This window comes from Stegodyphus dumicola, chromosome 4 (genome assembly GCF_044657685.1).
Source record: "Stegodyphus dumicola isolate Sdum_Otavi_A_Nest chromosome 4, ASM4465768v1".
Taxonomy (NCBI): domain Eukaryota; kingdom Metazoa; phylum Arthropoda; class Arachnida; order Araneae; family Eresidae; genus Stegodyphus; species Stegodyphus dumicola.
Genome location: NC_140771.1, coordinates 30,391,201 through 30,406,563, shown reverse-complemented (window position 1 = coordinate 30,406,563; position 15,363 = coordinate 30,391,201). Strand labels below are relative to the sequence as shown.

At 35.0% G+C, this 15,363-nt stretch overlaps 1 protein-coding gene across 2 annotated transcripts in view; it reads right to left on the bottom strand.

Annotated features, from left to right (window-relative positions):
• Positions 1-5,526, bottom strand: part of LOC118179574 (echinoderm microtubule-associated protein-like CG42247) — a 106,220-nt gene extending 100,694 nt beyond the window's left edge. For both annotated transcript variants that reach the window (XR_015040599.1, XM_085814665.1), the window contains exons 1-3: positions 5,404-5,526; positions 1,968-2,410; positions 701-886 (exon numbers count right to left, since the gene is read on the bottom strand). Coding sequence is in view for 1 of the 2 variants with exons in the window: in XM_085814665.1 (XP_085670791.1) it covers positions 701-886; positions 1,968-2,410; positions 5,404-5,419 (645 nt within the window). In the remaining variant the exon portion in view is untranslated. The remainder of the gene's footprint in view (positions 1-700; positions 887-1,967; positions 2,411-5,403) is intronic.
• Positions 5,527-15,363: the final 9,837 nt, after the last annotated feature.

Sequence of the window (15,363 nt, the reverse complement as noted above, 5' to 3'; positions counted from 1 at the left end):
CGTAGTTTTGGAATCATTCTGAATACTTAATGAGGAGGAGCGGTATTTAAACGCTAAGTCTACTTGCAGAGTTAGAGAGAATCAAAGTTTCTGATTAGCGCGCGTTTGCCTTTCGGCTACTCTCTCTCAAAGCTGTTATTACGCTCGGCCGTACTCAAGCCCTTGATAAGCTTCGTAGTCAAATAGAGTTAAGGGGCCAACTCGATTAGAATCTTGATAGCTTCGGCTATACCTCTTTAGTTAACCTTAGTTTTAGTTTATTTCTTAGTCTCTTAAGTTCAAGCCCAAGTTTCGGCTTTGATTGTACACTCCAAGGCGGAGTTTTGTTAAATCTTATTGGAATAATAAAGGGTTAGTTATCCTTCCATCTTGTTGTTTCTTGTTACACGAACTTAAATGATTATTCGCTGACTAGTTCTTAAGATTCGTCACTTTCTACAGTAACTGAGAAATACACTACTGAGAATCTTAGTGTATTATTCTCCTTCTTTAACTTAAATAAAAAAGTTTATAGTAGATGCTCATTTCATTCTAAATTTGTTAAGAAATGGTGTTATTGTCGAAAATGAGATCTGTAAAAATAGATTATTATGTCTATTTATTTTGAAAATAAACTTAACTACGTGTTATCCAAAAATTTTCCAACCTTATTAGTTTTGATAAAAGGCATTCTAATATAACTCTGTTGGTGAGCTCTTACTTGTCGTCCGGAAGGTGTGGACATCTTGTGGACATGGCCCAGTCCCAAAGCCCGGCCGAAATCCCGAAGTACGTCTTCGAAAGGGGGTGGATTTCGATCGTTGAAAAGTAAAGTCGCTCTGGCTCCTCCTTCCCTGGCAGCGATGGTCAGAAGGCGTCCTTCTCGACGGCCTATTGGCTGATCGAGCTGAAAAGATTCTTTTTTAAATTGAAAAGATCCCAAAAGTGGCAAGCATATTTTAAAATTTGAAGCTATTATCGGTAGAATTCAGTATAAGTTGCAGTTCAGAAACGCATCATTTAAAGTAAACTCTTGCATAACTGACATATTTGCGCATATTACGAATATATATGACATATTTGCATATAGTATTCTGATAAAAACCAAGCAGAAATAGAACTGTAAGAAAAATTATCTATTCTAAAATAAACGTACTTATCAAACCTGTCAGAATTATGTCCTCATAACCAGGAAATCAACAATGGAACTTATCCCAAAGACTGTAACTCCTTTGCGTAAAAGATGATGAAACCATTTGGTTAGGTCTTCGTAGTGTTTTTATCTGTTAACTGGCATGAAGGCGTTTAAACTAAAACTAAAAAGCTAAAATCTTTGTTGCAAATAGGAGGTGATTTCTTAAAGGGGGGAAAGCATTCGGTTCAAGATTCTCCGTCCTTTAGTAGCTTTTACTGCTACCAAAGCCCCGGTCTCAAAAGGTTAAACCTCTTGCTAAATTTTTAATTTAATTAACTTGTTGTAAAATCTTGTTCCTCTTGATCCGGTAATTCGGCTTGATAATTGCGTATCCTAAATTAGTAAAGCAATTAAGATAACTTCAAGTAGAATTTCGATTTAGAGATGCAAGATAAGGTTGCTTAATTTTTAATGAGATTAAATGCGTATAAGTAAGTCAAAATGAATGAGTACCAGGCACATATTCTAGCCTGCCTACATTTTCAGCTTTCGTTTTGTTATGGGACTGCTGGAGCTGATATTAGCACTGAAAAGTAATAAACATTTCGAGGATGTAATCTGAATTTTATATACAAAACTAAAATAAAACTTGCATTATGTTAGCCCGTATATGAGATAAAGTTTTAAAGTTTTCTAACAACTCATAAGGCATTGTTTTCTCATAGTAGGTGTTGTCGCACTTGTTTATGAGGCAAGGTAAGGATAAGGGGATATTAGCTGAGGCCAAACATTACAAGATGATGAATTTCTTATTGTTTTATCTTTAAAAATTTGGATTTGTTCAATACATTACCAATTGTTCAATTTCTTTCTTTTTCTTCTTTTTCTTCTTCCCAAGAGTTCGTGACGCCGGGCGAAACAATTGTAAATCTTCTTGTCTGACTGGCAGTGCATCAGCGACATGTGACGTTTTCGGTGGGGGCACTGAGCCATACGGCAAAGACTCGAATTTTCCATCTGAAGATATGACATAAAATGCACCATCTTCCAGTTGCTCCAGGGATTTAATCGGACGGCCATCTGTAGCCGCAAAAAGCTTCTTGGCAGGCATGCGCGACTTTTGGCTGAGGTAATCAAGAAGGTGAGGCAAAGTGGGAAATGGTCTAGATCCTCTGAGGGCAACTTTGACTCCTGCATCAAAATAGTCACCATTTCGGTAAAAAGTTACTCGACGAGCCTTTTCAGTTTCTTTCAGTTTGCGTCTGTTTATGGGCACTTTCAGAGTCGATTTTGGCACTGCAAATTAATAAAAGATTTTGAGATTAGAACTGGAATTTCATGAATAAAAATTAGTAAAAAGTGTACTATATTAACCGGTATATAAATTAAACTTTTTTAACTCCTCAAAAGGTGTTGCTTTTACTTAGTATTAAAAATTTTGTTCTAAGAAAATAAGTCTCATGGCCAGAGAAAACTCTAGTCCTGAGCTCTTTTAGACCCGAATTTTAGTTTCTGACATTTTATTTATCTTTGATCATCACATTTATCCCATTGTCATGATTATCAGTGCCAAATAGATGTTTCTGTACTCATCACTCTCCAAATTTTCAAATCATCTTTCTCAACAATAATTATTGGAGCAATAATTATGTTGTTTTCTTTCTTTTTTTTTCTCAACAATAATTATGTTGTTTAATCCCCTGCTATTTTTTTTTACTACATTTCTATGATATTCATATACTGTAAGGCTATTTTAGTGCATTGGTTTCTGTACGACTATGAAACTTTTTCTTAATGTTGCTTCTGTTGTGCGTTTGTACGTTTTATGTTTACCTCTAGCCACTCTAGAATCGCGGTAATATAATCACTGGCTCGGGACCTTATCATATCAAAATTCACAAAAATAAATATAAATTTACCAAATATCGCCTACTATGCTAAGTGGGATCCCGATCGCTGCCGCAGCTTTAGGGATAACCGAGTTCTGTGTCTAATAGCTCCTCCCCCTAGTTTTATCACCTACTTTCGTTTCCCATTCTTTAGTAATTTAATGTACTGCCTTTAAATTCAGTTGCTTTATCAGGACTTGTATTCCTCTTGATTTGCTTTGGAAACATGAATGGTCCTGAATAGGAACAGGTAGCTTACTCAAGCTATGTTCAAGAATGTGTGAAGTAGACAATACAAGCAGGAAGGGTATACGAAACCCTTTATTTTTCAATACTTTACAGGTATTCCCGAACTTCGGGATACAGAAACCAACCACTTGTGGTTTGAACGTAAGAATATAAAAGCTACTAACTCTAACTAAAAACTAACTTTGAATTAATATACAAATGCCTAGCACTAAGATTGGCCTTTATTTAAAGAAAGGTACGTATGTAGTACGCCGAGCTGCTGAAACTACAATACGTCTGCAATTAACAAGAGGGCTAAACCTCTGGCCTTAAAGGCATCCAGCAACAGAGTGAAAACTCGTAAAACTACAGTCGCAAGCGGCTTTCTTCCTATAACTCCTTCCTCTCTCTCTCTTGGCAAAAAGCCACAACTTAAGCACTTAGCGTTAGCAAGACAATTTGCATAAACAAGTTAAAGCATTTAATTCTGGCCGGAAGTAGAAAATAAGAAGTGATAGTACAGTTTTAAAATAAAATAAACGTTAGTAAAACTTAGGATCCTTACAGCTTAAGTGGTTCCATTTGCAAATTTCTATTTCCTCATATTTCTAATTCTTCTACTCTGCAAAATTTATGTAAACTTTATATCAATTTTTACTTTATATTCGTTAAACTCTGTTTGTTCTTTTCTGAATAACTTTCCATAGTTGTAAGATTGGAAACTCGATGAACCATGAGCATTGACCTAGCAAAGACCTTATACCTTCAAGAAAGTTTCAGACCTGTAGAGCAAATAACTTGCATTCTTTGATTACTTTAAACAGTTTATTTTCAGGGCACTTCAGTCCTTAACCCGCATAATGCGACAGTTTTAATAATGAAATTACCTTTTTAGGTTATTAAATCTTAATCCGAAATTTTAGACTGAGAGTATTTTTTGCACTTAAAATGCCCTTTAGCGAAGCATATCCGACGCATATATGAGCCCTTAATACATAAAAAAGTTTTAAAATTATTTATCACTGTAATTTTTATCATAAAACGAAAACACGTATGCTTAATTTACCTATAGATATAATGTTAGTTAACAGTTAAAATCTTCAAATGATTTAGTTCGAATATGTAAAACTGCTTTATATTCAAGCTTTTTCTTCCCTAACAAAATCACCTTCAGAAATAAGAACTGTCTTAATATACCTAAGACCATTTTGCGCTCGAATCAATGCAATACATTATTGTATATAGATAGCAAATAAAATGAAAACAAATAGCGGTTGTGATTTAAATTATATGGACTAAAATGACACGCAGAAAATGAACAGCTCTATCCAGAATCATATGAACAGAGTTTGTCCTCTATGATAAAAACATCTCATATTTTTTTTATTGCCCTATCAAAACGCTTCCTGTTTATAAGAAGGACAATGTCGAGAATTTACTATCCCACAAAAATACCTCAAGACTCCACCTCCATACAAGACATCCGAGTACTGTGTTTTATTCTTGTACAGAAATATACTCTTGGTTTACAAAAAACATAAGAGTTAGCAATTATGAAGTGGACCAGTACAAGATATCTTGTACTACAAATATTACATTAGAGGCGTTTTTCTCATTATGATAAAGCGCTCCATTCCCCGCTATTACACAATAATTTCACAGCTTATCATAGCCAGTCACAATTATGTCTTATTTTATATAAGTAGCATACATTTAAATTAATGTCATTTATATAAATGTAAAATACTGGCCGAAATAAAACGTGGCAGAAACTTGCAAAGCAGTATTTACCAAATTGCAATCCCTTCTATTTTTGTATAAATAACAAATATTAGCCGAAACAGAAACTCAATAGAAAATTGATCAGAGATATTTGTGAAGGTTACATTGCAGTGCCCTTAGATTTTATATATAAAATAAGTATCAGCCGTTATAGGAACTAACAGAAATATACTCTAAAAATTTCAAAGGGATGTTTACGAAATTAGGTTATATTGCGCTCAAATTTTATATAAACAGCAAGTATTAACCGAGTTAGAAACCGAACGAAGATTGTAAAGTGGTATTTACAAATGTCAGATTACAGTTCCCTCAAATTTTCACAAATGGCAAGCGTTAGCTGAGATATAAAGTGACAGAAGCATGCTCAAAAAACTGCAAAGCGATATTTACCTGTTTTCCTCTCCATTGCCTGTCCTAGGAGCTCGAGGTCTTTTCTGCCAGCGGTCCACAGGAATCCGGCAATGCATCGATTAGTTCTTGTTTCGTGACAATGCGGATTGCCGTTATTGCCAAATGTTTGCTCTGGTTTGAAAAAGACAGTGTGGTTCCTAGGGAAACGACTCTGCCATAGAATCACCCATCAATAATTGTTTATTTGGTTGATGCTAAGCGCCCGTCCCACTCAAGTTTTTTACTTCAATGTTGCTCTAAATAGTGCTGCGAAAAATAACGATCATGATCACGCACAATCTGTAAACATACTTTGTAAACGCTCTGAACAAAAAACTGAGGTAAAAAAATTCCAAACAGATCAGCATCTAAGATTTAATCTAATTTAACTTAAGGGAAGCACTTAAAGCGAACCGCGTTTAAGCTTTCTAAGTTACAGATGACTTATGTTTATTCCTTTCAGTTAAGGTTCAAACACTAATTGAATACCACTAGAGCAAAGCCATATTAAAAGTTTTTTTTACTATGAACTTATAGTTTCTACTGCAAGAATTAATCGGGCTAAATCATTGCTGCTTCCTGGCTGGGAATACAAACTAAATATGTGAAAAATAAATAATAAATTAAGTACTAATAACCCAGTTCTCAATCATGTATGTCTTCAAAAAATCAATAACAGCGATGAGGGAATTTTTTTTTTTTTTCCGAGCCATCAGCTTTATTTCAAAGCAGAAAACATAAAAATTGAGCAATGTCCTCATCGGCATTTCGGGATTCAATTCTGCACCTCCTGACTGCTACCCGAATGTTCTTTCAATTACACCACATAGGCACTCGGTAAGGAAGGAGAAAATGCCTTAACTTCTCTCCCACTTAAAAAGCAACTGGTGAGGAAGGGACCCTATCGCCAAATCCTGGTAGTGACGAACTGCCGTCCGTCACATTTTAGTTCGGACGCCTTTGTAGAATCATCGGTTTTATTTCAAAGCTGGATACAAGAAAAATGTACTTTGGCCTCCCTGGGACCCTTCCTAACAACTACGCGGTTTTGCTTCCACGAAGGCGCGGGGTAAAGAAAAAGAAGATACCTTTAGAATCTCGTAAAAACCAGCCGAGCTAACCACGTAGGTAAATTGCGAGAAATACAATGCGACCTGCTAATTTGCCAACATTTCTGTTCCTTACCTAAACTAAACGCTCGCTATTTAAAACCTGCCTAATTGATATGTCTGGTGAGGCTGAAGAACAAAGTAGAAGTACGGGACAGATTTGATGTAAAAAAAATAGCCTGTTAGTTAAAATAAACTTTAAAAATAGATTATTGGCTCTCTGAATACTTCTCTGATCGAATGAACTTATAACAAATTCAATCGCGCACCGTATTCGTTTGATAGGATGCGCAGTGTTACCCATTTCTGTTTTTATGGCGGACGGAAGTTATTTCTAAAAGTCTGGAGATTTTTAAGGATGTATTTGCAGTTTGGTGAACTCGAATTAGGGAAACAAACTTGAAGTAGGATTATAAATGTAAAGATGTGTAAAGCCATGGATAAAACTGCGTAAAAAATGCAAAATTGTGTAAAGCAATATGCGCATCTCCTCCTAAATTAAAAAGTCTATTATAGTTCTTTCTCATTTGCATATCCTTTCTGAATGGCCCATTGAAGGATGTTGTGGTAAAGATTATGCCGGGCGAAAATGCCAAGCCCGGGAAAAAGGAGGTTAGCTTAAATTTTGCAGCTACAACATCAAAGAGAAAGAAACTCGCTTCTTTCATACATACTGGGAGACCAAAGAAAGCTTGCACGATAAACTCCCAAAAGTTTGCATTTTACCCCACTCTTACTGTCTTTCTCTATGCAGCATCTCCACCTCGCACCTTCACAATCTCCTCCTTCTCGTCCCCCTCCTGGTAGACAAAAAATACCGCCTTTTATAAAGTTCCACAGTTACGTTTTGCCGCCCAATGAAAAAAAATCCAGCGTCAGAAGGCAACCAATCGCAAAATACCTTCAGCTACCCAGGCAAACAGAAGTGAAGACGCTAGTTGTCTGACGCAATACTTTCTTCCGCTTACAACAGTTGTCTGATGAAATCTGTTTCTCACCTTACAACACAAGTTGGCGAAAAAAATGAAACTGTCACCAAAGGAATCTGATGCAAATATCTAAATATTGCCATAACGTAGTAAATAATTAATTCAATGTGACCTCGTCACAGATGTACTGACTGTGCTTTACTGTATTTCCTCCTTTAATACAAGCAGTTTTCAAATGCATCGTGGATTGTACTTGGTGACAAAATATTCTTTCGAAAGAAATGCAGGTCAAATAAATAAAGTCAAATTCTCAAAACTTTTATATTAATAAATATACTTAAAATACACATTTCAAATGAACTAGAAATTTTTTAAATAATTATTTCAAAAATGTAATTCAACCATACAAATGAAACAATTAAAATAAAACCATAAAAAGGGAAAAAATATATTTAAAAATATAATGTTACCCTTTTTCCGTTCGTGCAGCATGAAAGGGAAATGTCAATAGGTTGCCGTAAATTATTAGAAAACAAAAAAGTGCTGAAAGCTGAATTCTAAAGTGACTTAAGTTTCTCACCGTCAGGAGCGTAGCTAGAGTATCCAGCGCCCGGGGACAACTGAAGAATTCGCGCCCCTTTCTGTGTGCCAAGAATGGAAAACATTTCCTTAAAAAATTTCGTAGCATTAATTTGGCGCCCCTTGAATGCTGCGCCCGGGGACAGATGTCCTCCCTTGCCCCACCCTAGCTACGCCACTGCTCACCGTAATTTAAAAAAGTTGGTATTTAGACATAATTTGAGCCGTAGAATCGAAATACGGAAAAAAATTACTATGTCATTTCAGAAAAAGTAAGATTTTGTGTTAAAATACATTTGTTAAAACAACGTTATATAAAAATCTACTATACATTCTAAGTCGCTCTTTTGCGACTTAAAAAACAAAAATTGAATTTTGTCATTCAACCAAGTAGAACATGAGATATAAAACTGTACCTTCCCCTGCGGAAAACAATTTGGCGATCACTAGTTTATGTATTTCTTTATTTTTGAATTGTGTTTTGTAGAGTATGATGTTCTTTGGTAGCATAACCTAGCATCAAACTCCTAACAGAGTTGGAGCGAATTACTGCTTGGTCTGAAGTAACAACAAAGCCTTAAAAAGGTTTATAACAACTCTTTTATTAAATCAGAACTTGAACATAAAATGTACGTCTCGTACTTACAAATAAATCACCACTTATGGCGGTGAAACTTCAAATAACAGTCAAATTCAAATTTAAACTTAGTAGTCCAAGAACACGCAACTGGTTTAAAGCGAAGCTGGCTCAAAATTTCTCACCGGCGTTTAAATGTCGGCAGCAATAAATTAGACCCGAAGAATTTCAATCTTATTAGAGCTGTTGAAACCTAGTAGCGTGGCCTCCAGAGGCAGAAACGCGCTCTGTCTTGCAATCCAAAACTCTCTGCTCTGTAACTGATTTGCAATCTAGTGAAGAAACGGAAAGGAGAAGTAATAGTAAATATGAAATTATAAATAATTATTTAATGCAAAATAATAACAACTCTAAAATTTAATAATAAAAATTGGTTTCATTAAATGGCAAGGGTGAGTGTAATTTGTTTAAAGAAAAAAGAAATATTTGTACGATTTTCTCCTTAGTTTGCATTTTAATGAAATTAATTGTTAAAAATTCAGAATCTTAGCAGAATCTACTTAGTAAACAAATTACGCATATGCACGAGTTTAATATGTATTCAGCGTACAAAATTTTATTTTTACTGTTTTTTACTTATTTATTTTTTATTCATAATTTACGTGCAATTAACATTTTGAATTTTAAAAATATTAATTTGAATATTTGATGGATTCGCTCGTTTCACAGTGTAAGAAAATTAACGGATAACAAATATCAGGTATAGGCTTATATAGTAGAATAGGACTTACAAATAGGAAATATTATAATTTTTTTCGCTGCAAACGTCAAAATACATTATTTAGAAATACGTCCATTTGTGGGAGCTGTTTTTACTTGATATCAATATATTTGTCATATCAAACTGTAATGATCTAGCGCAAACTTATTTGCGCTATGTATTCTATCAAACTGTATTATAGATAGCGCAAATAAGTTTGTAAGAGTCTGGCTAATTTAAAGTCATTTAGAGGTTAGATCTTTACTTGAACTGTGAAGAGGCTATTCGCTAAGTTCAACTGCGTCAGTAACCACACGTAAAATGGTGAAAAGACCTTTTTACTCAACTCAAGAACAATATATACAGATGGCACTCCTGGTGCCTACAGGGCCTCGCCACTACCTTTGACGACGACTCAAAACAGAAAACGTAACATTAAAACTAATCCTAAGTTGAATAAATCAGCCGAAGCCGTACAGATATAATTTCCCGGGTAGCTGGCTCTCGGCTAATACCAACGTATACTAACCGCCAATCAGTATGCATGGCTGTAAAAAAGCAAGCCTAACTAGCACAGAAACAACATGCAGAAAGGCAAAACACGCTCTATCTGAAGTAACTCACACACCGACTTAAATAGTAGCTTTCTACCCTAATCTGCATAATGCGCGAAACTGAAATTTCATTCTGGTAAAAAAGCGTGGGTTGAAAAATCAAAAGTTTGGGACAAAACACCATCGACAATTTCGTTGCTCTCATCCCGTGTCAATAATAAATTGTTTATCCAGCTCAAGACACGTCAGCACTGTTTTACAGAGATTAAAGCCTCCTTCAGTTTTTAAACTGCGTCCTCAAATTCTTTGGTTCAGTAGAACATTTGCTAGCTCTTTCCCAGCTTGTCAAAGCGTCTTGTGATGGAAGAAAAGTCCTTCACAAATCTCCCATAGTAGGTTAAAAGCCCCAAAAACTTTTCACCCAATGGACATTTTAGGAACGTCTCCTAGGCTTTAACTGGTGACACTTTTTCTGGATTCATTCTCACACTTTCGGGAGAGATAACATGTACGAGGTGAGTCACTTCCTACTAAACAATTTACATTTGGCCTTCAGTTTATAAAGTGCATCTTCATATTCTTTTACCAATAGGAACTTTTGCTTACTGTTTGTCAATTTGTGAAGGGGTCTTTTGATGGAAGAAATGTCCTTCACAAATCTAGTATTTTAGACGCAAAAACCCAGAAAACCTCTCAGCTGATGGACATTTTCAAGGCGTCTTCAATCTTCAGACACTTTTTCTAGATCCGTCGGCGAAGATGATATGTCCGAAGTAAATAATTTTCCGTCTGAACAATTTACATTTGATAGGACGTTAGACTGGCCTTTTCCTGACGATGATGATGAAGTCCAGGTTTATCAGACAGACTTCGAAGGAAAGACCTGTCGACATAATCTCCATGAGGCGTTCGAATATTGTCGGCGCATTGCATAATCAGAATCACCTTGAACTGCCGAATTCTTCGTACGGTAGTAAATGCTGTCTTTGCGCGGTCATCAGGTTGTATCTCTTTCTGCATTTATCCACACTTTAAATAAAGCCTCAAAAAACACTTCTTCCAAAACGAGTGCGAGGAATGTAGTCAGTTCTAGGAAGAGGGTAGCTGTCTTTCTTAGTGAGGTAATTTAACCGGCGGTATTCAACGCAAAATCTAGTTAAACTGTCTTTCTTTCTGCCCTAGAATTTGCTGAAGGCTGGATAACGTTGCTTTCTGGCATGTCCTTTAGACGTTTTTCTACATCTTCCCGTTAAAAAATTGGTAGACGTCTTGCATGCTGCTTGACTGATGGATGCTCCCTCGTATCAATTTGATGCTGTGCCAAACTGGTCCGACCTACGTCAAAAGATGAGCGGAAGAAAAAATCCTGAAATTCTTGACTGACGCGTTCTGAAGCACTCCTCATTGCTTATTTGCTCATTCTGCAATAACTATGATGCTACCTTCTCCGAAAATGTAAATAATGGAGCACTACCATTTCGTTTTATGCAGGTGTCTGGAATATATACTGCAACCACTTCACCTTTATTAATGACTTTAGCCTAATCAATTACTCTCACAATTGTCACCGGGATGATGGTCCTAAATAGGCCAACAAGGGCCAAAGCTATTAGTACACCTTTCGGGCTGTTACAGTTCTTACGATATTCCATTATGCCGCACTGGAAATTTTTATTTTCAACTGTTGGATCCAGGTAGTAAAAACTGTACTCTTGCTCGTACTGTGGTATCTTCCTGAAATATTATTTGGCGCACCAATTTAACTCCTTTATCCTTAATTCCGAAAAGGGAATCAAAGGCAGAATGCGGTTCATTGTTTTTAAAGTCCAAAGAAATTGTATTTTCTTAAAAAGTATTAGCCCGAGTATCCAATTACCTTTATCTGCCCTATATATTGTATATATTGTGTGATAGTATGCGGCACTTCCAAACGTGATGTTTACTTATAATTTTTCAGCAGCTTCGATTTTATCATCGAACACAATCTGGAGGGTAAGGCAGGGCAGCGTCCAGATGTGACTACTTTTTACTTTTTTTTTTTTTTTTTTTTTTTTTTTTTTTGTGTTGATTCAGATCTTTTCGAATGATGGTAAAGTTGGCTCCTGTAACGATGGTCAAAGAACTCCATTTATATGTCCCATGATGAAGAGTCCATTACTGCTGCCGCTCATTGTGAATATCTGAAGTGCTTTAAAATGGGTCTTCTCAATATCTGACAATCTACGCTCCGCCACTAATTTGTTTCCTGCGTCCTTGCTGGGGAGCGGCAGTGGCGTAAATAAGGGTATGCAAGGAATGCCGTCGCATAGGGGCCCGAAGGTTTAGGGGGCCCTTAAATGTCCTGCTGAACTACATTTACATGTTTAAACTTAAAAGTATTTTTTTTGTATTTTTTCCCTTTCGCTTTTCATTTTTATTTTTAGAGTTTGTACTACTATGAAATCTTATTTTAATATAATAGAATTCGTCTTCTTTTAAGTTTTTAAGGGCCCTCTTGCTATATGGTGCAGTAACGCAGCTCCGTATAAGACGCAGAAAAGGGGCCCTTGGAAGCACATGAAACAGTTAAATTCAGTGTTTGCAAAAGTTAATATTCCATCATTCGACTATGAAACAGCAACTTCGTGACCTACCTCAGTTCAGGCATAGGAGTCAGCAGAAAATAGGAAAACTTCCTTTGTATTTCTTAGTTCCTTTATATTTCTGAAAATTTTTAAAGGCGACCCCCTGAAGGAAAGGTTTCTCCCTTTGCAATCCCAATTCAACAGGGGGTGGAAGTGGAAATTAATTGTAACTATTTATTATAATGTAATTATTTTTTATATTAATTTATTTCTATACACTTTGTTATTATGACCGAATAATTAATAGACACATTTTCTAAGTATAAATAAAGAAGTAACTAAACAGGATTGTGGTTCTTAATTTCGAATTAAGATTGCAAATTAAGAGGAAATGTGGTATATTATTTGCAGTTCGAAATTTTCATAATATGTCATTCCGAAGCGTTTAATTTTGTTCATATATTGAATCTGTTACTAGCACTTCCATTAAACCCAAGTCCAAAAAATCAGGACTAATATTAAGCTTGAAATTGAATTTATTAATGTGAATGATTTTTACAATTTAATATAACATGTATTGCGTTGGTTCACTATAAACGGCGTATCTTTTTTCAAATTGTTGCCACCAAATAATTTCATCCTGTACTATATTTTAAAAAATTAAATAAGGAAGAATCTGCATAAATGTATGTATGTTTCTCGCACTATGACGAAACAACGTTACCTAGAATGTTTGAATGTATGGTTCTCACAATGTAAAAAACGATGGTGCAGTTGCACCAGAAGGCAGGGTATAGGGACGGGAAAATTTTGGTTTTAGAAGTATGAAACATTCCAAAATGGCAAAGTTAAAGGCGGATCGATTTTTTCTCTATTTTAGACTAATAATCTGGAGGGGAAAATCATTCGTAAGTATCAATTGCTAACTCCAGAATGTATGCTTTCATTTCTTAAGGACACAAATGATTGACGTAAGTTGGGCAGTCGTGGCATGAAAGGACTTTGCCCCACCCACATGTCGAAATGGTGTCCTCGTCCAGGAAATGCAAAGAATTTATGACACCACATTTAGAAAAGAGAGATTTCCCGTTTCTTAGGGATCTTTGAATGAATTCAAGGTCAGAAAAAGGGGCATGTTTTATGCGACAAAACTAACAACGCCCTTTGCAATCCCAATTCAACGGGCTTTGCTGTGTTTCAACAAAGAACACAAAGTTTCATTCTGGTTGCTTAAACATTAAGCGGCAAATATTCCAGTTAATTTTTTTTCCTTAAATTTATCGAAATTCATGACTTCTTCTTCCCTTATGGGGAGAGGAAATGGAATGGATGAATATTTTTACTTGAAATAATGAGTAAATCAATATTTATCCTATTTTTCATATCAAAATTTACAAAATATTCTCACATTGCAGATAAAGTGCAGGTTAAGAATTCTTTAAAATTCCTAAATGAGAATTAAATCTGAAGGTATAGAACTCGTAAATTGATTTCCTTTAGGAAAGAGAATAGCTGTGGTGTTTCTTAGCCTGTAAATTACTCAGCTACCAAAATTTCACACTAATCTGTAAAATATAATTCTGAAGATATTAAATTTGTTTTGAAAGAAATATTTTAATTTCCCTTCGTTTGAAAAAATATAATAAATTACAATTCATTTTAACAACGTGAAACATTTAAGCCTAGAATTCAGTAATGCGCAATAATTTGTATGTTATTTAAACGGTATTGAATTGAATTATTATATAATAATAAAGCACTCGAGGAATATTTGCCCAAGGGGAAGAACGCCTTCGTGGAGTACTTTCTAATCGTTATTTGAAATTAAAAAGTGTGTGTGTGTGTCTGATTGTAGCAAAGTCTCGAGGGCTATCTGCCTAAGGGAAGGAATGCCTTCGTAGAGGACTTTCTAAGGGAAACTGGCTCGTATACACATTACACATCGGGAAAACCACGAAAACGCCCATGCAGCCAGTCCGTTCGCGGGATTCGAACCTCGGACCGAACTACCAGTGTTCAGCGACTTTACCGCTCGGTCGCTAGTGGGCTGTTATTTGAAATGAAACTTTAAAATTTACACTTTTGCTTTTAATTTATTTTAATTTTTATTCTACTTTTACATTGCACAGAGCATTCAGTACGTGAAATCATCAATAATAATATAATAATGATAATAAAAATGACATCATACAACTAAAAGTATATACTACTTCGTAAATTTCGATAAATTAATTACTGAAAATATTAAGCATATCAGTGGCAGCGTTGGACCTAATAGTTTTAAGTTGCATTTCAACATCTGAAAGAACACGAATTACAATACAATTTTCACTACACAGACGAATGGAAAAGAATTCTCCCACTTTTATTGCAATACTTCAATAATTTTCGCAATTAAAAAAATTAGTTAAAACGTTTTAGTGAAAAATGATGCGATTTTCACTCATAAAATCCCTTTTCGCGTTATTCTCTTTCATTTTGGCACCACTGCGTAGCTTTTCTAAGACATAAATAGGTTCCGTTAATATATGTTCCCATACATTATATGTATTTTTCATATTTTTGTCATTAATAAATTAATGTTTAAGATAAAAATGATACGGCTTAATTTATAAGCAATGTAAAAACTGGAAATCTGAGGTAATTAATTTCTGAGCCAGAAATAGTTGTTTTAAGACGTAAATAAAAAAGATAACAATAATCAAAAATATTAATGCTCCTAAAATATATCGTGATTTTTGCTTTCCTAACTGATTTTTGCTTTTTGATCCACCTGGGGTAAAAAAAAAAAAAAAAAAAAAAAAAAAAAAAAAAACTATTTTCATTAAATGATCTTTTTCGCATTTCTCTAAGAAGTGCGCAAAACTTTTTTCATACAACTTTATTTT